This window comes from Linderina pennispora, assembly GCF_002104995.1.
Source record: "Linderina pennispora strain ATCC 12442 chromosome Unknown DL89scaffold_8, whole genome shotgun sequence".
In the NCBI taxonomy this organism is placed as follows: domain Eukaryota; kingdom Fungi; phylum Kickxellomycota; class Kickxellomycetes; order Kickxellales; family Kickxellaceae; genus Linderina; species Linderina pennispora.
This window is the reverse complement of record NW_024468256.1, coordinates 462,011-481,623: the sequence shown is the minus strand read 5'-3', so window position 1 is coordinate 481,623 and position 19,613 is coordinate 462,011. Positions and strand designations below refer to the sequence as shown.

Below are 19,613 nucleotides of genomic sequence, written 5' to 3'. Positions count from 1 at the left end.
CCAGTGTCTTGGGTCCATGTGATGTTGTATCTGTCGATTTTGTAATGCTCATATCGAGTCAGCAGACAGCCGCGATGCTTGCCGGTGTGCTGGTAGAGAGTTGACTGACAGCGCCTTGTCACGGCTGGTCCACACGCAGGTGGCCAGGCAGTTGAAGTCCGCATCCAGGTCGGTGTACCAGTAGACCAGCAGCGCACCGCCCGTATGCTTGAATGCCTCGTTGTATGCGTCTCTGTCGGCGTCGAATAAATCGACATTGTTGCAGTCCTTGCGTCGCTTCGACCGGAACACCACGGCATACCATGGCGAAGAGTCCTCGTCTCGCTGCGGCAGGTGTGTGAACTCATTTAGCTGCCTCGCGTATTCGAGCGAAATCTCGTCCCAGTTGAAACTCGCAGCATAGTCGGCAGTGCGAAAGTCAGGTCTGGTTGGTGTGAGGAGACGCAGCGCCTCTCGAAGGGCCTTGTCCTCCTGTGTGTCCTTGACCAGTCGTCAGTTCGAAAATGGAGTCTGAGATAGAGGGTGTAGAGACAGGGGACGGGTAGACCCCGGAGACGAGGACGTTGGGCATCTGCGCAAGGAGTGGTGGTGGCGCCGGAGGGAGGAGAAGGATGGTGGTTGATAGCAAGGCTGGCTCCTTTCGCTAGCTTGATCCATACTTATATAGAAATCTAGGTGCCACTAATTGCGCGATGGTACCACCCGATGAGACGAGTGGATATTGTGATCGCGACATCTGCTACAGGCAGGCTCGCCATATATCGCAAACAACTGAGCCGAATCTCCTCTGGCGAGGTCACATGTGCACACTACTAATTCGATCACCAAATCCCCCGATCGTCGTGTGGAATCCAGTCTGGAAGGGGCACGTAATGCTCCATCATGGCCTGACGCTCGAGTTGTCGAGCTCTCTGGAAGCTTTCTTCTCATCTGTCGAAATTACTCTTTACTCTTTAGCACATTTGTTTCCATCACTCACATCTTTGCAGACAAGCAGGAAAAAAGAAAGCGATGGCAAAGCTGACTATCTAAGTGCTCGAACGATAAGCGAGTGGCCGTGGAGGTGGACCCGGCTACGACTACAGTGCTCCAGCTCAAGGAGCAAATTTCCAAGGAGCTTGAGGACACGCCCTGTCGAGAGCCAGCGCCTTATCTATGCAGGCCGGATTCTGAAGGACGCAGACACATTGGCCACGTACAAGATCGCTGACGGTAACACCATCCACATGGTCAAGGGGGGCGCGAAGAAGAGCACACCTGCGGCCAGCTCTGCTGCTGCCTCATCAGGCGCGGCCATCAGTGATGCACCGCCCAGTACGACAGCATCGCAGGCCCAACAGACACAAGCGCAGCAGCCGGGCGCTAACGCCATGCCGGATATGGCCTCGATGTTTGGCGGCATGGATGGCATGGGTGGCATGGGCGGCATGGGCGGCATGGGGCGGCATGGGTGGCATGGGTGGCATGGGCGATATGTTTGGCGCTGGCGAGCGGTATGCCTCCTCAGCTATCGCCAGAAATGATTGACCAGTTTTACTCGAATCCGATGGCCCAGCAAATGATGCAGAGCCTTTTCTCGAATCCCTGAGGCACTCCAGTCGATGATTGATAGCAACCCGATGATTGCGCAGCGGCTTACAGCCCGAGATGCGCCAGATGATGACCAACCCAGAGTTCATGCGGATGATGGCCAACCCGGAGGTCATGCGCAGCATGGCGCAGATGCAGTCCGCGATGCAGCGGGCCCAAATGGGTACGCCAGGCGCTGGTGCAGGAGCCAACACCGGCATCTACAACCCGTGGGCATCGACGCCTGCTGCTACCACTGCCACCACCGGCAGCCCGAACAGCGACATCGCCACCTGCGGCATCACAGGCGGCACCTGCGTTCAACCCGTTTGCCGGTTTGCTCAACCCGGGTGCTGGCATGGGTGGGTTTGGTGCAGGGCGGATCGCCCAGCCCAGCTGCCAACAGCAGTGCCGCCCGAGGAGCGCTATCAGCAGCAGCTGCAGCAGCTCAACGACATGGGATTCTGGGACGCCCAGCAAAACATTCGCGCTCTGACAATGACTGGTGGCAATGTCAATGCAGCAATTGAGTACCTGCTGAACAACCCGCCCAGCTAGGTCCTGTCGGCACTCGGAGAGTTTTAGTATTTTTTACCCTCATTTTTCTTCCCTCCATCCTAGATGGCCGCACATGTGCATTCTGGGCCGCTTTTTTAATAACAGATAATATCACCATACTTGATGCTGCATCTGAATGTAAACTGGGGTGCGGATATGGTGCGCTGATATGGTCGTGATGGTGCGCTGATATGTGGTGATGGCCGCAAACGATCCTCTATATAGCCTATCCCAAGCTGGAGAGAGTTCGGCGTGAGGGGACAGCAGAGCGGACTTTTCTCCCAATGCCCTGCCCACCAGGTCAGGCGGGTCTGCATACACATGCAAGGCGTGATGTAGCATTCAGCTAAAAGGAAGGAATGCAAAAGGGCGCCAAGTCACATCAACAGGTGGTGGTCATGAAGCCAGCACATTCTTTTTTGTGAACACGCTCCCTCACAGGGCAACAAGAGAGTGGGTGGGAGAACAAGAGAGCGACCAGAATACATGACAAGCGGAGCGCGGCCTTGGTGCTGGCATGTGGCCAGGCTGCTAGAGATGGGAAAAAGGCATATCCTTTGTGAATCACAATCCGGGCGCGTCACATCCAAAATAGGGCAGATGACGGAGTAGCAAGTCTTGTCCAGTGGGAGGATGCACAGGCAACTAGGCAAAGCAGAGGGAGCACGAGGTGGAAGTTTTGTATAAATAGCTGTCTCTTTTTGCCTTTCGCCGTCCTTCCAAACCTCACCTTTCTTCTCACAGCAGTCTAAGTTTTCCAGCTCCCGCTCCTTGTCGATATCGAGCACCTTTCTTTCCCACACCCTCCCAGCAGCTACTCTTTTCTCACCTCCCGCAACGATGTACGCACTGAGCAACCCCAAGTCAGGCAATGGCCTGTGCACATTCAGGAACCATGTTAGATACGATTTCCTGTGCCCATATTGCTTCCAGCCGCAGCACAGCGACGCCGAGGTTACTGCACACATGGCCGTCTGCCAGCACAACGTCGAGAACTACCTTCGCAACCAGCGGTAGCTCGCCTGGCCCTCCCACTTTTTGCTTTCTGTAACTTTTTACTGGGCTTGGGGCCAGCTCTTTCCTCCCCGCGGTTGCAGGCTGGGAAAGGCGGCTCTGAAGTCGTTGTTAATTCCATTGTATGAATAAATAGCCTTTTCATTATCCTGTCAGCTCTAGCTGCGGTGCCTTGTTGTTCTGGAAGCAGGGAATCCTGTGCACACAATCCTCGCTTCCAGACCAGGGAATGGCTAAAGGTGGGGCAAAATGTCGTGGTGGTGGCGGCATCCTGAACCTCATGCAGCACGACATGATGCAACCAGCCGACCTCGTGATCTCAGAGGTGATGCCCTCTCCCGGACTAGGTGTCTGCTGTGTGCCACTGCCTCCAAGCGCACACCCTCTGGGGATCTTGCATCTATGGCTCGTGCTAGCTTGTTGGGCGTTGGCTTTAGGTTCCTCCGAGAAGCCCAGCCTCGCTCTCTTTGGGCGAGCGTTGCAGATCGCCTCGCCTCACTAATGCGACTACAGCCTGGAGTGGTGGCACCACAAAAAATTTTCTCTCTCTCTTCCCAATTCCTCTCTTTTTTGCTTTCTACGCTTCGTGCATCAGCGCTACTTTTTAAACAACCACAACTTTTAATCATTTTTAGGTGGTTACCTTTACTCGGCAAAAAGAGTCTTTCTGCTCGGTCTAAAGGAAACGAAAAATGACGTTCTCGCTACCGCAACGCCTCCTGGCCAACCGCCAGGTCTTCTCCAACTGGCGCCACTTTGTGCTTATCCTTGTCATCGGACAGATCCTGTCGCTGTGCATCACGTCGACGTCGGTGCTGTCGAACAAGCTCGCCAACTACCTCAACGTGACCATTCCGAACTTCCAGAGCTTTCTGGTGTATCTGCTGCTGCTGATCGTGTACATGCCAATCACACTGATTCCGCCTGGGCCCACGCAAGGTGTGGCTCAACATCAAGCAGCGGTATTACTGGTACATCCTGCTCGCGGCAGTCGATGTCGAGGGCAACTACTTTGTGGTCAAGGCGTACAGCTACACGTCGCTGCTGTCGTGCATGCTGCTGGACACGATGGACTCTGCCGTGTGTGATGATCATCACGTACTTTTTGTTCAGGGTGCGGTTCCGGTGGACCCAGATTCTGGGCGTGCTGCTGTGTCTGGGCGGCATGGGGTTGCAGATCAAGGGTGACATGGATAACGGCAAAAACTACTCGGCTAGCGATGCCGCCAAGGGCGACATCTTTATGCTGATCGGCGCCACGTGCTACGCAGTGTCCAACACGACTGAGGAGTTCATTGTCAAGCACCGTCCGCAGTATGAGACCGTGGCGTGGCTCGGGTTCTTTGGCACCATCATCAACGGCGTCCAGATGGCCATCATTGAGCACAAGCGCATCGGCGAGCTCAAGTGGACCGGCGAGGTCGTCGGATACACGCTCGGATTCGATGCGGCCATGCTGGTGCTGTACTCGATCGCGCCGTTCCTGTTCCGTCTCAGCTCGGCCTACGTTCTACAACCTGTCGATCCTGACCAGCGACTTCTACGGCCTGATTTTTGCGAAAGTACATGTTCCACGACAAGATCACGCCCATCTACGCCGGTGCGTTCGTTATGATTGTGTCTGGACTATTCGTCTACCATGTCTTCCCGTACGACCAGCCGCAGCATATGGCGAATGTGTGGGGATTCCGGACACCCGTTATTGGCGATCTGGACCAGAGACCTGTTGCGCAGGCCGACCCAGAGGAAGGTGTTGGCTCAGATATTGTCAAGCCGGCGGTGCAGCCGCAGGTGGCCAGGACCAGATCTGGGGCGTCTGGTAGCAGCAACCCGCGTGATTTCGCTTGAGCAAAGCATTTGGAGGGAGGCAAAAGTATGCTTATTGTTGTAGGACTGTAGGCGACTCTTTAGCTAGACCGCTCGCCTTTCCACAGCACTGTCCCACTTCCTCAAAGCTGAAAGCGAGATTGCGCGATTTGTTATATACTGAGTAACCTATTAGTCTTGCTACTTGGTGCGCTTAGCGCATCCATTTAATCATATTTCCTCCTTTCCTAGAAAAACATAACACGAACACCATGAGTAAAATGATTGTTGGTGTATTTTTGGGAGTATATTGGACGGGAGCGGATTGAAGAAAGGGAAAAATATTCGACGACGAAAGCAGACACTGGGATGCCTTGGCCCCTCCGGCGAGTCGGAGGAGCTCAATATCCTCCAGCTTACTGGAAAGAGGAGAACGCGAACGGCAATGGCCGCAACAGCCAGCGAGAGCGAAGCAGTCGAGGCACCCGAGTCAGCAGAGGCAGGCTTGGGGTTAGCGTCCTCCTTGCCGCCCTTGGCCTTGTTGTCGAGGCTAGGGATCGAGTCCTTGCCAGGCTTGTTCTTGTCCTTAGCGTCGGGTTTGTTCTTGTTGTCCTTAGCGTCCTTGAGGCCCTTGCCGTCCTTGTTGTCCTTGGGGCCCTTGCCGTCCTTGGGACCCTTACCGTCCTTGTCATCCTTGTCATCCTTGCCGTTCTTTCCGTCCTTCTTGCCGGAGGCAGGGCTGCCGGGCGCGCTGTCGCCGATCATGTTGTTGAGCTGATCAAAGGTGCCCGGCTGGCCCACGGGCATCGGCTGACCCATCATCTGCGGCTGCTGCGCGCCAGCAAAGGTGGCAGGGCCGGCACCCGGCACGGCAAAGTTGGGCACAGCGGGCATCGGGGCCTGGACGAATGGCTGCATCGGCTGCTGCTGGAACATGCCAGGGTTACCCATGACCTGCGGGCCAGCAGGCGATTGCGGGCCGGCGGCCATACCAGGGGAAGGATTCGCGGTCAGCAGCAACAACTGCAACAAAGGCGAGAATAGCGTAGGTCTGCATTGCTTAAAAATGGTGTGGGGGCGGACAATTAAGCGGCTGAGGGGAGAGGGTACTACCAACGTGCTGTGTGCTGGAATCAAATGAAGAGAAAATGCTATGGAAAGATGTAATGCCTTTGCTTGCTATGTGCAGGCTGCCGTCTCCAGCTTATATACTCATAGTGGCAGTGTCTTGAGCCAGCTCAACAGGCTTGCCTCTTGGAATGCCTGTAGCCATATAGCTTCTCCACATCTTTCCCGGCCCGAATTAATGTTGTCTAACGGAGAACTGCTGGGCGGAGAGCAGGCTTGATTCAGATCCCCTATTTTCGAAATAAAAGTATCAGAGCAAATGGCGGGGTAAGAGCGGGTAATAATAATAGTATCACACCTGTTTGCCAACTGCTTCCCGCATACACATCTGGGGAGAAATGCGGAGTATGGCCAGGATGAGAATCGGGATGGTATTAAAAATATAGCTTCTGGGATGAAACAAGTCCAAATTTACGCTCGTTACAAGAAATAAATATGACTTTCTCAAGGATATATGGCGAGAGATTACAGCGCAACAGATTTTAATCTTTAGTAGCAACACACTGCGGGGTAGCCAGCCTGTTGCCAAAGGTGTCGAGTGCCCACAGCAACACGCCGTTGGTCCACCCAAAACCGCTTTGCACAGTGTACTCGCCGCCGCCGCCCTGCTGGCCAATACTGGTGCTGTTGAACTTTTCAAACATATGTCCTATATCAGACTCCCCAGGCAGCTGTGCCAGCACATTGGGAATCGAGCCGCCGGTGTTGTACCATGAGCAGAACACCGCATCGACGTATGTCTGGGCAAGCACAGTCGCCAGCTTGTGATCCTTGCGGTTGAGCGCACCCTGCATCAGCACATACTGCAGGGGCGGCCACACATTAGGCCAGTCCCATTGCTGCCCGCTGTTGTTGAGCGTGGTGGGCACACCACCCGGGTTCTTTGACAGAACGCCAGCTAGATAATCAAACGCCCTTTTGCCGCCATCCTGGGGCGCCCTACTGCCGAACGACCAATACGGCCACAGTGCGGCCGGCGACCAAATCGTCGAGCGCGAGTTCGTCTCAAGCACCCAGTCAAAGTACATCCCGGAGGCACTGTCGTAGAACACCTTGTTCATTGCATCCAGGCGCGTCGCCGCCATTTGCTCGTAGTCGGAGCAGTCGCCGGCGCCGGCCAGGCGGTCCAGGCGAGCGATTGCCTGCTCGACCTGGTAAAGAATGGCGTTGAGCTCGACAGGCACGACCTGGCGCGTGCGGATGCCAAACAGGAGCTGGTCAGCGGGTGCCTTAGGGTTGCGCACCCACCGCGTGCTGTAGTCCCAGCCGGTCTCGGCGCCCGTAGCCATATCAGCATAGATCCCCGCCTGTTTTGCTGGATCAGGTTGTCGCGTTATGCGCCATTTCGTAGTCGTCCGTATAGGATTCGGGTCGTGGCTGGTCGGTATCGACAATATAGCGGTTCAGCGTGACGGACCCAGACTTGCACGGCACGGAGACCGAGTGGTTGGCTATCCAGTACCCGTGCTCCTTCTTGAGAGTCGGTAGGGCCTTCTTGACAAAGGCCAGGTCGTTTGTGTGCTCAAAGTAGATCTTGACCATCAGCGTCAGTAGAGGCGGCTGGGACCGATCGAGGTAGTACACGCGGGCACCATTAGGCACGAATCCGTAGCTGTCGACGAGATCAAGCAGATCCTCGATGTTGCTCCTGGCGGTGTCGTACAGCTCAGACCTAAGAAGGCCCTCCATAGTAAAGTACGTGTCCCAGTAGTAGATCTCGCGGAACCGCCCGCCAGGCACAACAAAATGATACTTTAGCGGCAGCATCGACGAGACGCACCCACCGCAGAGCGACGTCAGGTCCTGTTCGCGGACCAGGTCTTTCCAAAACCCGTTGACTGCGCCTCCGTATGCGCGCAGCAGCGGGTTGTGGATGTGCGACAGGAACTTTGGGCAGCTTGTGAATTCAGTCAGATTCACAGCCTTGAGCTCAGTGCCCTCGAGCCCAAAGTTTGCGTCGACAAAGCTGGCAATTGCCGAGCGCGAGGCTGTGGTGCCACCGATTGCTTTGAATGCCGCCAAGACGTCATCCAGGGGCTTGATTGTGGGCTTGTCGACAAAGGTCTTGTCGTCAGGGTACAGTTTGGCCATTTGCACGGCGTGTAGTATGTCGCCCTCGCAGTAGATGGGCGAGTCGCAAGGGCCCTTGGCGTGGGACACCGAGAGGAGTGCGGCGAGTGTGAGGCTGAGATTAACGCGCATCCTGAATGTATCAATGAATCTAGACAGGGTGGATGGTTCGTCCAAGTGTATGTTTAGTGGGCAGACAAGTGGCGAGAAGAAGGGTGCAAAGAGCAGCAAGAACGCCAGTGACGACAGCGGTTGCAAAGCACTTACAGGGGAGAGGTTTCCAGCTATTGTTAGCAGCAACAAACAAAGTGGGAGGGCAAAAAGCAGTAACACAAGCTATCGGGTTCCTTTTTTCAATGCCAGGAAGGAAAGGGGCGCCATTTATAGCTAGCTGCATCCGAAGACACTCATGTCAGCGGTGGGACCTCCCCACCCCCGGCCGCGCAGCATAGATTCACTTTGACCACCCTATCTATGAGAAACACCAGCCACGCCGGAAGCGCACCTGCCAATAGCTGCTTCCCCGAGCAAAAAAAAAGATGCTTGCGACCATGCATATTGCACTCCCTACTTGCACAGGGCTATAAGCGATTAGCAGCTAGCAGCAGGATCGACTGCTGGCGCAAGATATGAGTCGCACAGCTGCATATGTCATCAGACAGCAGCTTGTCGAGAGCCTGCTGTGTCTGCATTGGATGTGTTTTGGATTGATCTCCACTTGTGTAGCCACACTGGTATCTGTGCGGGGGAGGGGGAGTGGGGCAATGTGGACATGTGGACATGTGGACTGGCAACTGCTGCTGTGTCACACGAGTGCATACACGATACTTTTTCAGGGCATCTATTTGTCGCTATTTTCATGTTCTTCTAGGTCGATCACCCTGCCTGGCACTGCAAGCTCGCTCTTGCTGAACACCTGCTCGCCAAGCAGGTTCTGGATGACAGGGAACAGGCGATGGTAGGCGCTGGCCCACACCGAGGCATCGCGGAAGACGTTCACGGAGGGCGGCGCTAGCAGACGCTGCAGGCCGACACCCCGCCCAGGCAGCAATGCCCAGGCAGCCCGACGCATCTCCCAGAGGAACCCCTCGGTCCACTCGGCGGGCGCCAGGCGGGCGCAGTTATGCTCGACCTCGAACGGATCCTCAATGGCTAGAAGACGCAGGTCCTGGCGCCACTGCGTCGGCAGAGTTATGTACATGGAGGGCTCGGGCGCCTGCAGCTCGTAGAGCGACATGCGCGGGATCTCGGGCGACCCCAGGCGCACTGACACGGCGTGCTGCATCGGGTCGAAATCAAAGCCGTAGTAGCGGAAGAACTCGTAGACGAGCGTGGCCGACGAGTGCTTGTTTGGCGATACCCACTGCTGGCTAGTCTGGGTGCCCATGAAGTACGCGCGCGTGCCGTCGACGCGCCAGTCCGGGAGCGGCTCGCCAGTCTCAATGCAGTTGATCACGGCGCCCCGGCCGCCCGAGATCGTGTTGTCGTAGAGATCACGGATCAGGTCCGGGTTGTGCTGGATCTCCTCGAGTCGCCGCCACCCGGAGCGCGTGAACTGGTGGGTTTTGGTCAGCTGCAGCGGCGGGACCACCCGGCGGCCGATCAGGAATGCCAGTATCATCATGGAGAGGGCATACGAGTTGAGGCAGTGTGAGCATGTAATGTTGCGGGCCTCAGCCCACGCCCTAACCACGCTCATCACGTCCTTTACGCGGCCGTCCATGTTGACATATGTCTCGATCATGCGGCTCTTGGACAGGCCCATGCTAGAGTTCAGCGAAATGTCGCCCTGGAAGCAGCCGCCGCGGCGCGACCGGAACTGAAACTTGACTATCGGCACGCGCGCATGCGTGATCATTGCCTGCACGCGGAACCCAGGTGTATTGCGCAGCCGCTTGGCGAACCGGGAAAAGAACTTTGCATGGTTGACTTCGGCGTCCTGGCTCGGCACACGCACCGACAGCATAATGTCGACATCGCTGGTGTTGGTGGCCAGGTTGTACCGGCGCGACCCGAACAGCTCGGCATTGACCCGGGCGCCCTCCATTACTCTCCGGCCAACCAATCCGACGGTCTTGACGATTTTATCCACAGTCTCCTGGTTCTCCTTGCATGGCTCCCGCTCAACCACCAGCTGGCGGATTTCATTCTGGAGCTGCTGCTCATTCGCCTTGCTCGCGCCCAGCGGCGTATTCCGCACACTGTCGAACACCGGCAGGTATTTTGCAAACATTGCCTGCTTCCGCTTATTGTAATGGGCATCTAGCTCCTCGCGCACACCCTGCCGCACCTGCATATGGCCTTGCTCTGTGCACACGGCGCTGCGCACCCACGGATCAGCTGCTACCATCTGCTTGATTGCAAGCGGAGTGACCGGCGCCAGATCCTCGCCTGCACGCACCGTTAGATTGTCGGCGATATCTTTTATGGGCATACACAGCAGGCCCTCGGTATCATCGGACTTTGTCCCGTGCTTTTCTACGGCGCCGCACGCCATTGATAGCACTACGTGCTCGTGGTCGAGCTCCGAGAGGCGCTGCTTTTTGTGCTTCAGCGAGTTGAACACCTGGCCGATTGTGGGGAACCGCTTGATCCCGGCGGCATCGATGCCCTGCGATAACCGCGGAAGCGACATTTGACAAGTATGCGAATTTCCAGAGTAGCGAGAATGCGCCTGGAAAGAAAAACGGGAATGCAGAGCATCGGTGTCCAAGCGATCGCAATAATCAGCGCTTTTTTGGGACAGGCTTTGAGCGGTGCAGATCTGATGCTGGCTGATCGGCGATTAGGATATGTATCCGGTATTGGTCTGGTTGGCAGAGGATTTCCCGGGATGTTTTTTTTTTCCCACAGCGACAGTTGCAGGATGGCATGGAGTCCACAAATGTGACAAGAGAAAAAGAAAAAAGGGACCGAGCTCACACTGGCTGGGCACGCGCGAATCGGGACCAAAGTTGGCGCTCTGAGGTTTTTGCGGGCGTCATCAGCAGGAAAAGGGGTGCGACTGGCTGGCTGGTGGGCATGCAGTGGAACGACGCTGGGTATGCATCAGTGTGCATGCTTGGGCCACATTGATTTTCCATCCATTGCTTGTGGTGGGCAATTTCCACCCTGCGCATTGTCGGCCTGTTCTGGAATACTGCTATGGCACGATGAAGGGTTGGCACATTGCACTACGCGAATGGCGGAAAAAATATGCAAAAAATGCAATTAAAGTGGGTCATAAGAACCGGTTTTTTTTGCAGGTGGTTGTCGTTAGGGGCCGGTATCTCTCGGTCCGCGCTCCTTTTTGCTCTTGGGTATATATGTATACTCTGGTGGAGGCGTTTTTGTATTTTGATTCAGTTGCATTCTATCAGTTTCACTCTTACATCGTTATTCTATCGCCAAGACATTTATCACCTGCCTTCTCTTTCAGGAACAATTCCCTAGAGCTTTGACATTTACATTTTTTGTTTCTTCGCAGGCCACATATTCATTGCCTTTGTTTGGTAAAAAAAATATTATGACTACGGTAGCAGCACGTCCAACTCCGCTGACCACTCCGGTGGTACCTCCAGCAGTGGAAGAGGCCAATGCGAACTTCATTCCAGTGGTGAACACAGCAGGGAGCAAGAAGCTTGAGCTGCAAGTGCACCTGGTAGAGGAAACAGTGGTACTGCGCGACGGGCAGAGCAACGGGGCGGTAGTGCGTGGGCATGTCTCGGTGCTCTGCCGGGCAGCGCAAAAGTCGCAGGCAATAACGGTTGAGCTCGTGGGCACGAAGACGCTGAACAGCGACCAGCAGATGGGCGGCTCGAGCGCCAACAAGACGAACCTGGTCCGGCTCACCAAGGTCCTGGAGACAAGCACGGCGGTATCGGCGGCAAGCGGACAAGCGGCCGGCTCGACATGCAGCGTAGGAACATATAAGCTGCCGTTTGAGTTTGCGATTTCGGGCTCGCTGCCGCCGACCATGCGTGTGCCGCGCAGCTCGGTCGAGTATTATGTCACGGCCACGGCCAACAAGCACGACGGGTATTTGAAGCTTCTGCCGAGGCGTGCGGTGCGCGCGCAGCAGGAGGTGCGGGTGGTCAGGTACCAGGGGACGGAGGATCCGAGTGCGTTTGTGCAGAGAATGCGGGCGGTGATTAAGGTGGGCACGTTGGGCGGGATTAAGAACGGCAAGGGCGCGATGCCGTACCGGGTGGTTCTGGATCGCAATGTGGCGGCACCAGGCGACCTTCTGGGGCTCTCGCTGGAGGTGTTCCCGCCGGGCCAGCTGCCGGAGCTCTCGCGCCAGCAGGTCGATGCCTTGATGGCGCTGGCCGGCGAAGCCAGCCAGCAGAGCGACGATGAATATGCCTCTGACGCCGAGGAGGACGAGTCGCCGGCTACTGGCGACGCACAGTCAGTTGCACCTAGCATCCCGTGGTCGATGCCGCCCGGGTATACACAATTGGCGGATACCTTGGTGGCGGGCAAGAGCACCGATGTGACCTCGTACAAGGTGCGCGCCAAATTGGTGCAGCGCGTCTGCTACCTGACCGACCACGACCTAGTAGCCGACACCGCCGATGACGTGTACTTGTTCTGGACCAAGCGCGTGATCTCCAAGGAGAAGATCTCGGACCACCTGGATCTGTCCAAGGTGTTGGCTGGTGAGCCGCTCAAGATCGAGTGGACCATGCCGTTGGCTGACTCGCTGCAGTGCGATACGCTTACGAGCGATATCCAGGTCAGGCATGATATTTACCTAGACTTTAGCCCGCGCGAGGGCCCGCGCAATATCCGCGGCATGGTGGCCAGAGTCCACAACGACTGTATTTCGTCGCGCCTGCCGCTGCACATCATCCCGGTGCCGGTCAGCACACTGCTGGCCAACCCACCGTCGTATGACAACTGAACGAGACAGCATGTTTTTTATTCTTTTTGCAGATCCATAACTGCGGGGCAATAGCCTGGCCGAGTAAATGTTGAATTCGAAAAAAAAAAAACGTGATCCAGGTATGTTACATTACTCTCATTAGTTCTCCCTTTTTTTTTTTTTCATTATGAGCGATGATACCTCCAAGCCCGGCGGCTACGGGCAGAGCGGGCGGGCGCCAAAGATCAAGAACAAGAATGCGGCGGCGGTGCAAATCACAGCCGAGCAGCTCATGCGTGAAGCCTACGAGCGCCGCGAATCCACCAGCAAAGCGCCACGGCAGAAGGTGCTCGATGGCGAGGAGCTCAGCGACTACCAGATGCGCCGACGGCGGGAATTTGAAGACTCGCTGCGGCGCAACCGCATCAAAATTGGCGAATGGCTTAGGTACGCGTCCTGGGAGGAGTCGCAGAATGAAATCGCGCGGGCCCGCAGCATCTACGAGCGCGCGCTGAACGTCGACGGGCGCAACCAGACGGTGTTTATTCGGTATGCGGAGCTGGAAATGAAACACAAGAATGTCAATTTGGCGCGCAATCTGTTTGACCGCGCGGTTACGATTTTGCCGCGCGTCGACCAGTTCTGGTACCGGTATACGTACATGGAGGAAGCGCTGGGGAACGCCCAGGGCGCGCGCGAGATCTTCGACCGCTGGATGCAGTGGGAGCCCGAGATGGCTGCGTGGAATGCCTATGTCAAGTTTGAGCGCCGGTACGGCGAGACCGAGAGGGCGCGGGCGGTCCTGCAGAGAATGGTGCATGTGCATCCGCAGCCGGAGGCGTGGCTGGCGTGGGCGCGGTTCGAGCAGGAGGCAGGGTCAGTGGAGAACACGCGTGACGTGTACTCGCAGGCAGTGGACCGGCTCAGCGACGAGTTCATGGACCAGCATGTATTTATTTCGTTTGCGAGGTTCGAAGCCTCTCAGCGCGAGTACGAGCGGGCGCGCGCCATCTACAAATACGCATTGGAGCGGCTGCCCAAGGCCAAGTCCACGGCCCTGTACAACCAGTACGTGCTGTTTGAGAAGCAGCACGGCGACCGGGCCGAGATCGAGTCGGTGGTGGTGACCAAGCGCCGCACGCAGTACGAGCAGATGCTGAGAAGAGACGCGCGCGACTACGACACGTGGATCGACTATGTGCGGCTGGAGGAGCAGGCCGGGGATGTGGAACGCACCCGTGACGTGTATGAGCGTGCGATCGCCCAGCACCCGACTGTGGCCGATAAGCGGCTCTGGCGGCGGTACATATACCTGTGGCTGTTCTATGCGCTGTTTGAGGAGACGCAGGCCGGGGACGTGGGGCGGGCGCGGGAGGTGTATGCCACGTGCGTGGACCTCGTGCCCCACAAGCACTTCACATTCGCCAAGCTCTGGCTGCAGTACGCGTGGTTCGAGGTGCGGCAGGAGAACCTGGGGGCGGCGCGGCGGGCGCTGGGCAGGGCGCTGGGCACGTGCCCGAAGCACCGGCTGTTCCGCGGCTACATTGAGCTGGAGCTGGAGCTGCGCGAATTCGACCGCGTCCGCACACTGTACGCCAAGTGCCTCGAGTTCGACAGCGCCCGCAGTGCCACGTGGATCGAGTTTGCGCGGCTCGAGCAGGGATTGGGCGAAACCGAGCGCAGCCGCGCGCTCCTGTCGCTGGCTGTCGAGCAGCCAATGCTGGATATGCCCGAGGTCGTCTGGAAGGCGTTTATTGACTTTGAGGTGTCGCAGCAGGAGCACGACAACGCACGGGCCCTGTACCACCGCCTATTGTCAATGACCGACCACGTCAAGGTGTGGGCCAGCTTGGCCGATTTCGAGCTGCAGACCAAGGGGCTGGCTGAAGCGCAGCAGGTGTATCAGCGCGGCATTGCGCGGCTCAAGGCCCTGGATATGAAGGACGCTAGGGTTGCGCTGCTGGAGGCATGGCGGGACGCGGAAGCGGAGCATGGAGGAGAGCCTGCGAGCGTTGAGAAGCGAATGCCCAAGCGCGTGCGCAAACGGCGCCAGGCCGCAGATGGCACACTGGAGGAGTACTTTGACTATGTGTTCCCGGATGACGCGCAGGGCGCTGGGTTCAAGCTGCTGGCCAGGGCGCACCAGTGGAAGCAGAAGCAGGAGGAAGAGCAGTGACAGAGCCACTAGCGGTGTGCAGGTGGCGCCCCAACAGGCAACAAGCCAGGCAGCACAATAGCTCATATACGGCCACAATATGAGCTTCCTAGAGTGTCATGGCAGAGGTGGTGGGTGGGGAGGCCTTATTTATGTCTGCTCGACCTTTTTCTTCTTATTTCCTTTCGGGCAGTGGCTTTGTTTTATTTTAACAAAAGATAGCATATTGTGTTCTATGCGCAAACGAAACAGAACAAGAATGTTGTCTATAGTTTTTGTATCTTCCCTCGGTGTTGCTAGAGATAGGGTTATCTGGTTACGGAGGGATGCGGGAAAAACACTACGCATCCCCCTTGGTAGCCTATCAGAATCCATATAATTCCTCCCTTTCCTCCTACTCTTCCCCTTGCACCTTACGAGCTAACAGAAAACATGGCGGATTTTATCGCCGGAGTACGGTACGCAGCAATAGCAACCAGCAGCATATCGGCGGTATCATCGCTAATAGTGGTGGTGTCCTATATCTGCACTTTGATGCAGTACCGGGCGCACCAGCGGCAGCTGCTGGACGCAAGCGCACAGGCGACCAGTATCCCACTGCAGCCGATGACATTTTCCTGCGAGTCATCACTGGCCACGCCTCTGCACAACACAGTGAGCTTCTTCCAGCCGCCGCCGCCGCCGCAATACGCGACTGGGCTGAACATCCAGATCGGCAGCAGCACATCGCAAGCATACAGGGCGCCTGAACCCACGGCCCACACAGGTGGAGATTCAAAGCCACAGCCCCGTGCGGCAAAAGCTGGCGGATCTGGTGGCCACTGTACATAGGCGGATCTGGCCGCAGCCGCCAGAGAAGCGGCGGATAGCGCGGATTCCATCGAGCAAAATCGCGGTGCTGGCATGCGTCGACTGTCTTTTGCACATACTGTGGATTCTGAACACGACCTTTAGTCAGTGCAGTGCAACGCTGTTTTTCTACCAGTGGATCCAGCTGTTCTACGTGTTCTTCCTGACCGTCCTTTGCTGCGCGGTCGGCGTTGCGCCTGCGCAGTCTGGCGCCGGTGCCCATGCGGCATGCGAGGCGGACAGATCTGGTGTTTTCGGCAGCAACCGGCGCTGCATCGTTTGTGCTGAGCCTGCTGCCGGCGCTGATGGGGACGGCGACACGCGACACGGACCTCAACATGTGCTGGTTTGCGCGCAGCAACCCGACAGCCCTGCGGTGGGTGTGGGTGACGCTGAATGCGTGGGTGGTGCTGTGTGTGCTGTTCCTGGGCGCCACCGCTGTCCTGGTAGCGGTGGTGCTGACGCGCGAGCGCCAGAACCTGCGCGACGTCATCGCTCCCCAGCCCGGCTTTGCCCGTCCGCCATTGCACCCGGTGGCATTGGCTCACGAGGCCCTGCATGGCCACCGCCCGCCGCGGTGCTCGGCCAGCGATGCACGTGCATACGCGCCGGGCAGCTCGATATCGCCGCATAGCTCGCGGTTCTCGGCTCGCTCCTTGCACGCAGCGCGGCCACTGAGCTTTGGCGACTCGGAGTCCTCGCGGCTGCATTGCGCGCACTATGCGATTGGCAGCTCGCGGCGGCTGTTGCACGGGTCGATGCCGAGCGTGGTGGATGAGCGAAGGTCCGTTCGCAGCGTGCAGTACGTGGACCGCCGGTCATTGGGCAACACCATGGCTATGTATGGGGTTGCAAGGAATCTGCAGAAGCGCGAGATGCGGCATATGTCGATGCCGATTCCGTCGGCGCGTCGGCCAAATGACGCCGAGGAGACGGTAGCGCAGATGCCAGGGACGCCAGGACCCGCCGGCTAATCGCACAGCCAAACACAGCGCCACCGCAGCTCTGCGGCCCAGCACAATGTGGAAGCGCAGGGACAGCCCGCCGTTGTCGCACCTGCAGCGGATCGAGGCCCGCGTGCGGATCCTGGTGGCTACCGGAGCTCTGCGTGTGGGCGCGCGCGCCCTGGTGCCGGTGCTGACGCAGCTGGCAATGGTCGTCTGGTCGACCCTGCATTCGCTGGGCGCTAGCACACATGTCTGCTATGTCGCATACGCTGTGGCCATCATGCTTCTGTCGCTGCAGGGCACATTGGACATGGCGCTATATTATATCTTCGATACGCATTCGGACGCCGCCTCGCACGCCAGCCTGCCGTACTACTTTTTCCCGCAGCACTCGAGCATCCGCCATCTGCCGGCCACGGCCTCCAGCCAGCAGTTCTGGTGCCGCCGATCGAGCGACCGCAAGCACGCGACTCCAATGAGAACATCGTCTTCGAGCAATCCACACCGCAGTGCTTACAAGCACCCGTTGCAGTCCGCGCATCACCGGTCGTTCTCACTGTCGCCTGGATACGACTCGGCGCTGAGGAAATTCACCTTCAATGCCGATAGCCTGAATATGCGGCGCGCGCACAACCGCACGTCAAATGCCATGCAGTCCGATACGCTGCACGGCTCCGAGCACATGGCTTGGTCGCATATCGACACCAGCAGCGCGCTGTCTATGCGTGCTGTCGATACCATCAGCGTGTCGCAGTATTCGACCCACCAGCAGGCGAGCTTTTTGGCCACGCCCAGAATGCAAATGCCCGGAACACGGCCGATGCCGGTGCTGACTGGCTGGGAGGAGGTTGATCTGGAGGACGCCGCTAGTTCCCCGACCGACCGCTCGCAGGACTATGCTACACCGGACGGAACCCCCTGTCCCTCTGCCTCTCCCCCTGACTGATTCTGCCCCTCGCCAGCATCTAAAATAGCCCTCGATGTATAAAAAAAACATGATCCCCTCAAAGACAGCCTCCGTCTGCGGTTGTAATTGTTCTTAAAAAGATAAAAAGTTTTATGCGCTCGTCGTGTTGCGCACCCGCTCCTTGTTGATGCTGACCGGCTCGTACTCTGCCTTGATCTCGGCCGCCAGGAACCCACGCCGCTCGGGGTCCTCGTAAATCCTGCGCAGCTTGGCCGTGGCCGGCTCCGCCGTCTTTGGCAGCACCGCAAACTTCTCCGGATGCAGCAGGGCCCGCATCGCCAGCTTGTTGTGGTACACGCACACCACGCGTCCGCCCAGCTCCTCAATCCTCTTCACCGCCTGCTTCGACGCCTTCGTCACCTCGATCGTAATCGGCGTGGTCAGGTACTGCGATCCGCGCGCCAGCAACGTCACGCCGTCCTTGAACCGCACCATGTTCGACTCGTACACCTCCCGCAGCGTGATCGGCTTCGATGGGTCAATCCGCCCCGTGTTGATCCAGTGCTGGATCCGGTCCAGATTCAGCGCCTGCAGCTCCCGCTTGAACCCGTTCTTGAACCCGCGCTTCGGGAACCGCCGCGACAACGGCGTCTGCCCGCCCTCGAACCCCGGCCCGGGCTTGCCGTTGCCCGCGCGCGAATTCTGGCCCTTCTGTCCGCGCCCGCTCGTCTTCCCCAGCCCCGATCCGTGGCCACGTCCAAGTCGCTTCTTCGTTGTCCGCGCTCCTGCGTTGTCCCGCAGGTCGTTCAGTGCTACGAATCGCGTCGGCCGCTCGACCTTGAATACGGGTGAGGCGCTGGTGTGCAGCGATAGCTTGGTCAGCTGCGCTGTGAGCTGAGCTACTCCGCTGCGCGCCACGCCGAGGGTTCCAATGCGTTGCAAGCCAACCCGGAACATTGTAAACTTTTTTCTTTAAAATACGTGGGATGTATGTAAAAAAAGAAAACGTGCTGAATTGAGAGTTACCAGTGCAAAATGCAGGTTTGAAATCTCTCTAGGCTGAAACCCTCTACACAAGAAAAAATATGAGGCTCAGCGCAAAGCGGATCGCTATCAGTTTATCAAGTACTGATTGTGATTACCGGATCAGCATCTATGTTCACATCCATACATCTCTCCAGCACCCGCAAGATCAAACTTTGGCACAGGGAGGCATGCTACAAATTACAACCAAAAAGCACTTTGGGGCGTGGGAACTGAGACAGATGTTTATATCAAGGAGGTTTCTGTGCTTTGTCCACAGCAGACGCCTCCCATGGGCACAGCAGCAAACCTTCCCATCACAAGGACCTCGACGCAGAAATAAATGCAGCAAATGAAGCCACAAATACGAAGGTCAGTGACACAGTACCAGATACACATGTTGCCATGGACCAGTGCCAACTGCTTTTCTGTGCACGTCGCTGTGCGATGAACAACCCCTTAAGCAATCCTCTACATATCCTGTCGTTACCGACAATAGTGACCAGTGCGCGTATGCCATTCTGCCTTACATGCCTGGACACTTCCCCTGCACTGCCGTCAAGTTGACTTACAGACCTCCACCTTGTCATATAGTGCGCAAAAGAAAAAAAGAAAAGAAAACTGATGGCTTAGCCATTTCTGGGTCCCTCATTGTCAAGGGGTTCCAACTACGCTGTACCTCTGGATACGCTCCGGCTGCCTGAAAAAGGTTCCAAGCGAAGCGGCCATAAAATTTTTCTC

At 57.2% G+C, this 19,613-nt stretch overlaps 12 protein-coding genes across 12 annotated transcripts; 6 read left to right on the top strand and 6 right to left on the bottom strand.

Moving 5' to 3' along the window:
- Window positions 1-48: 48 nt before the first annotated feature.
- Window positions 49-607, bottom strand: DL89DRAFT_323272 (uncharacterized protein; the record flags this gene model as incomplete). Its single annotated transcript, XM_040891384.1, has 2 exons — window positions 533-607; window positions 49-480 (listed from the first exon to the last, which is right to left on the bottom strand). The coding sequence occupies exons 1-2, from the start codon at window positions 569-571 to the stop codon at window positions 49-51; spliced, it is 471 nt and encodes a 156-aa protein (XP_040742862.1). The 5' UTR covers window positions 572-607.
- A 560-nt stretch (window positions 608-1,167) lies between these two features.
- Window positions 1,168-2,242, top strand: DL89DRAFT_268150 (uncharacterized protein). The gene is made up of 2 exons (XM_040887813.1): window positions 1,168-1,450; window positions 1,632-2,242. The coding sequence occupies exons 1-2, from the start codon at window positions 1,371-1,373 to the stop codon at window positions 2,125-2,127; spliced, it is 576 nt and encodes a 191-aa protein (XP_040742861.1). The 5' UTR covers window positions 1,168-1,370; the 3' UTR covers window positions 2,128-2,242.
- Window positions 2,243-2,852: 610 nt separating this feature from the next.
- On the top strand, window positions 2,853-3,291 carry DL89DRAFT_268149 (uncharacterized protein). Its single transcript, XM_040887812.1, has one exon. It carries the CDS (start codon window positions 2,968-2,970, stop codon window positions 3,142-3,144), a length of 177 nt encoding a protein of 58 aa, XP_040742860.1. The 5' UTR covers window positions 2,853-2,967; the 3' UTR covers window positions 3,145-3,291.
- Window positions 3,292-3,673: 382 nt separating this feature from the next.
- On the top strand, window positions 3,674-5,223 carry DL89DRAFT_268148 (DUF914-domain-containing protein). Its single transcript, XM_040887811.1, has 4 exons — window positions 3,674-4,037; window positions 4,081-4,223; window positions 4,255-4,648; window positions 4,705-5,223. Exons 1-4 carry the CDS (start codon window positions 3,834-3,836, stop codon window positions 4,987-4,989), a joined length of 1,026 nt encoding a protein of 341 aa, XP_040742859.1. The 5' UTR covers window positions 3,674-3,833; the 3' UTR covers window positions 4,990-5,223.
- Window positions 5,224-5,231: 8 nt separating this feature from the next.
- Window positions 5,232-6,150, bottom strand: DL89DRAFT_268147 (uncharacterized protein; the record flags this gene model as incomplete). The annotated part of the gene is made up of 1 exon (XM_040887810.1): window positions 5,232-6,150. A coding segment is annotated over exon 1 (570 nt), but the record flags the coding sequence as incomplete, so codon positions are not given.
- Window positions 6,151-6,557: 407 nt separating this feature from the next.
- DL89DRAFT_275134 (glycoside hydrolase) lies at window positions 6,558-8,277 on the bottom strand (the record flags this gene model as incomplete). The annotated part of the gene is made up of 2 exons (XM_040889267.1): window positions 6,558-7,382; window positions 7,468-8,277. 2 exons carry the CDS (start codon window positions 8,275-8,277, stop codon window positions 6,558-6,560), a joined length of 1,635 nt encoding a protein of 544 aa, XP_040742857.1.
- Window positions 8,278-8,983: 706 nt separating this feature from the next.
- DL89DRAFT_268146 (uncharacterized protein) lies at window positions 8,984-11,018 on the bottom strand (the record flags this gene model as incomplete). Its single annotated transcript, XM_040887809.1, has 1 exon — window positions 8,984-11,018. The coding sequence occupies exon 1, from the start codon at window positions 10,778-10,780 to the stop codon at window positions 8,987-8,989; it is 1,794 nt and encodes a 597-aa protein (XP_040742856.1). The 5' UTR covers window positions 10,781-11,018.
- A 541-nt stretch (window positions 11,019-11,559) lies between these two features.
- Window positions 11,560-13,132, top strand: DL89DRAFT_268145 (uncharacterized protein; the record flags this gene model as incomplete). The annotated part of the gene is made up of 1 exon (XM_040887808.1): window positions 11,560-13,132. A coding segment is annotated over exon 1 (1,373 nt), but the record flags the coding sequence as incomplete, so codon positions are not given.
- A 31-nt stretch (window positions 13,133-13,163) lies between these two features.
- DL89DRAFT_268144 (TPR-like protein) lies at window positions 13,164-15,339 on the top strand. Its single transcript, XM_040887807.1, has one exon. It carries the CDS (start codon window positions 13,179-13,181, stop codon window positions 15,165-15,167), a length of 1,989 nt encoding a protein of 662 aa, XP_040742854.1. The 5' UTR covers window positions 13,164-13,178; the 3' UTR covers window positions 15,168-15,339.
- Window positions 15,340-15,378: 39 nt separating this feature from the next.
- On the bottom strand, window positions 15,379-16,752 carry DL89DRAFT_171899 (uncharacterized protein). The gene has a single exon (XM_040883797.1). The coding sequence runs from the start codon at window positions 16,486-16,488 to the stop codon at window positions 15,589-15,591; it is 900 nt and encodes a 299-aa protein (XP_040742853.1). The 5' UTR covers window positions 16,489-16,752; the 3' UTR covers window positions 15,379-15,588.
- On the top strand, window positions 16,576-17,928 carry DL89DRAFT_268143 (uncharacterized protein). The gene is made up of 2 exons (XM_040887806.1): window positions 16,576-16,896; window positions 16,940-17,928. Exons 1-2 carry the CDS (start codon window positions 16,829-16,831, stop codon window positions 17,886-17,888), a joined length of 1,017 nt encoding a protein of 338 aa, XP_040742852.1. The 5' UTR covers window positions 16,576-16,828; the 3' UTR covers window positions 17,889-17,928.
- A 16-nt stretch (window positions 17,929-17,944) lies between these two features.
- On the bottom strand, window positions 17,945-18,998 carry DL89DRAFT_171901 (ribosomal protein L15). The gene has a single exon (XM_040883798.1). It carries the CDS (start codon window positions 18,804-18,806, stop codon window positions 18,000-18,002), a length of 807 nt encoding a protein of 268 aa, XP_040742851.1. The 5' UTR covers window positions 18,807-18,998; the 3' UTR covers window positions 17,945-17,999.
- Between the last annotated feature and the right edge of the window lie 615 nt (window positions 18,999-19,613).

Bases quoted from the DNA above. Each gene is read 5' to 3' on its own strand.
- DL89DRAFT_268148 (XM_040887811.1), top strand. From the start codon at position 3,834: ATGACGTTCTCGCTACCGCAACGCCTCCTGGCCAACCGCCAGGTCTTC. The intron at 4,224-4,254 runs GTGTGATGATCA...CTTTTTGTTCAG, and splicing joins GACACGATGGACTCTGCCGT to GGTGCGGTTCCGGTGGACCC. The intron at 4,649-4,704 runs GTTCTACAACCT...TTTTTGCGAAAG, and splicing joins TCCGTCTCAGCTCGGCCTAC to TACATGTTCCACGACAAGAT.
- DL89DRAFT_268143 (XM_040887806.1), top strand. From the start codon at position 16,829: ATGGCTATGTATGGGGTTGCAAGGAATCTGCAGAAGCGCGAGATGCGG. The intron at 16,897-16,939 runs GTCGGCGCGTCG...ACGGTAGCGCAG, and splicing joins CATATGTCGATGCCGATTCC to ATGCCAGGGACGCCAGGACC.
- DL89DRAFT_268150 (XM_040887813.1), top strand. From the start codon at position 1,371: ATGCCGGATATGGCCTCGATGTTTGGCGGCATGGATGGCATGGGTGGC. The intron at 1,451-1,631 runs GTGGCATGGGTG...ATGATTGCGCAG, and splicing joins GGCGGCATGGGGCGGCATGG to CGGCTTACAGCCCGAGATGC.
- DL89DRAFT_268144 (XM_040887807.1), top strand. From the start codon at position 13,179: ATGAGCGATGATACCTCCAAGCCCGGCGGCTACGGGCAGAGCGGGCGG.
- DL89DRAFT_268149 (XM_040887812.1), top strand. From the start codon at position 2,968: ATGTACGCACTGAGCAACCCCAAGTCAGGCAATGGCCTGTGCACATTC.
- DL89DRAFT_171899 (XM_040883797.1), bottom strand. From the start codon at position 16,488: ATGACGTCGCGCAGGTTCTGGCGCTCGCGCGTCAGCACCACCGCTACC.
- DL89DRAFT_171901 (XM_040883798.1), bottom strand. From the start codon at position 18,806: ATGTTCCGGGTTGGCTTGCAACGCATTGGAACCCTCGGCGTGGCGCGC.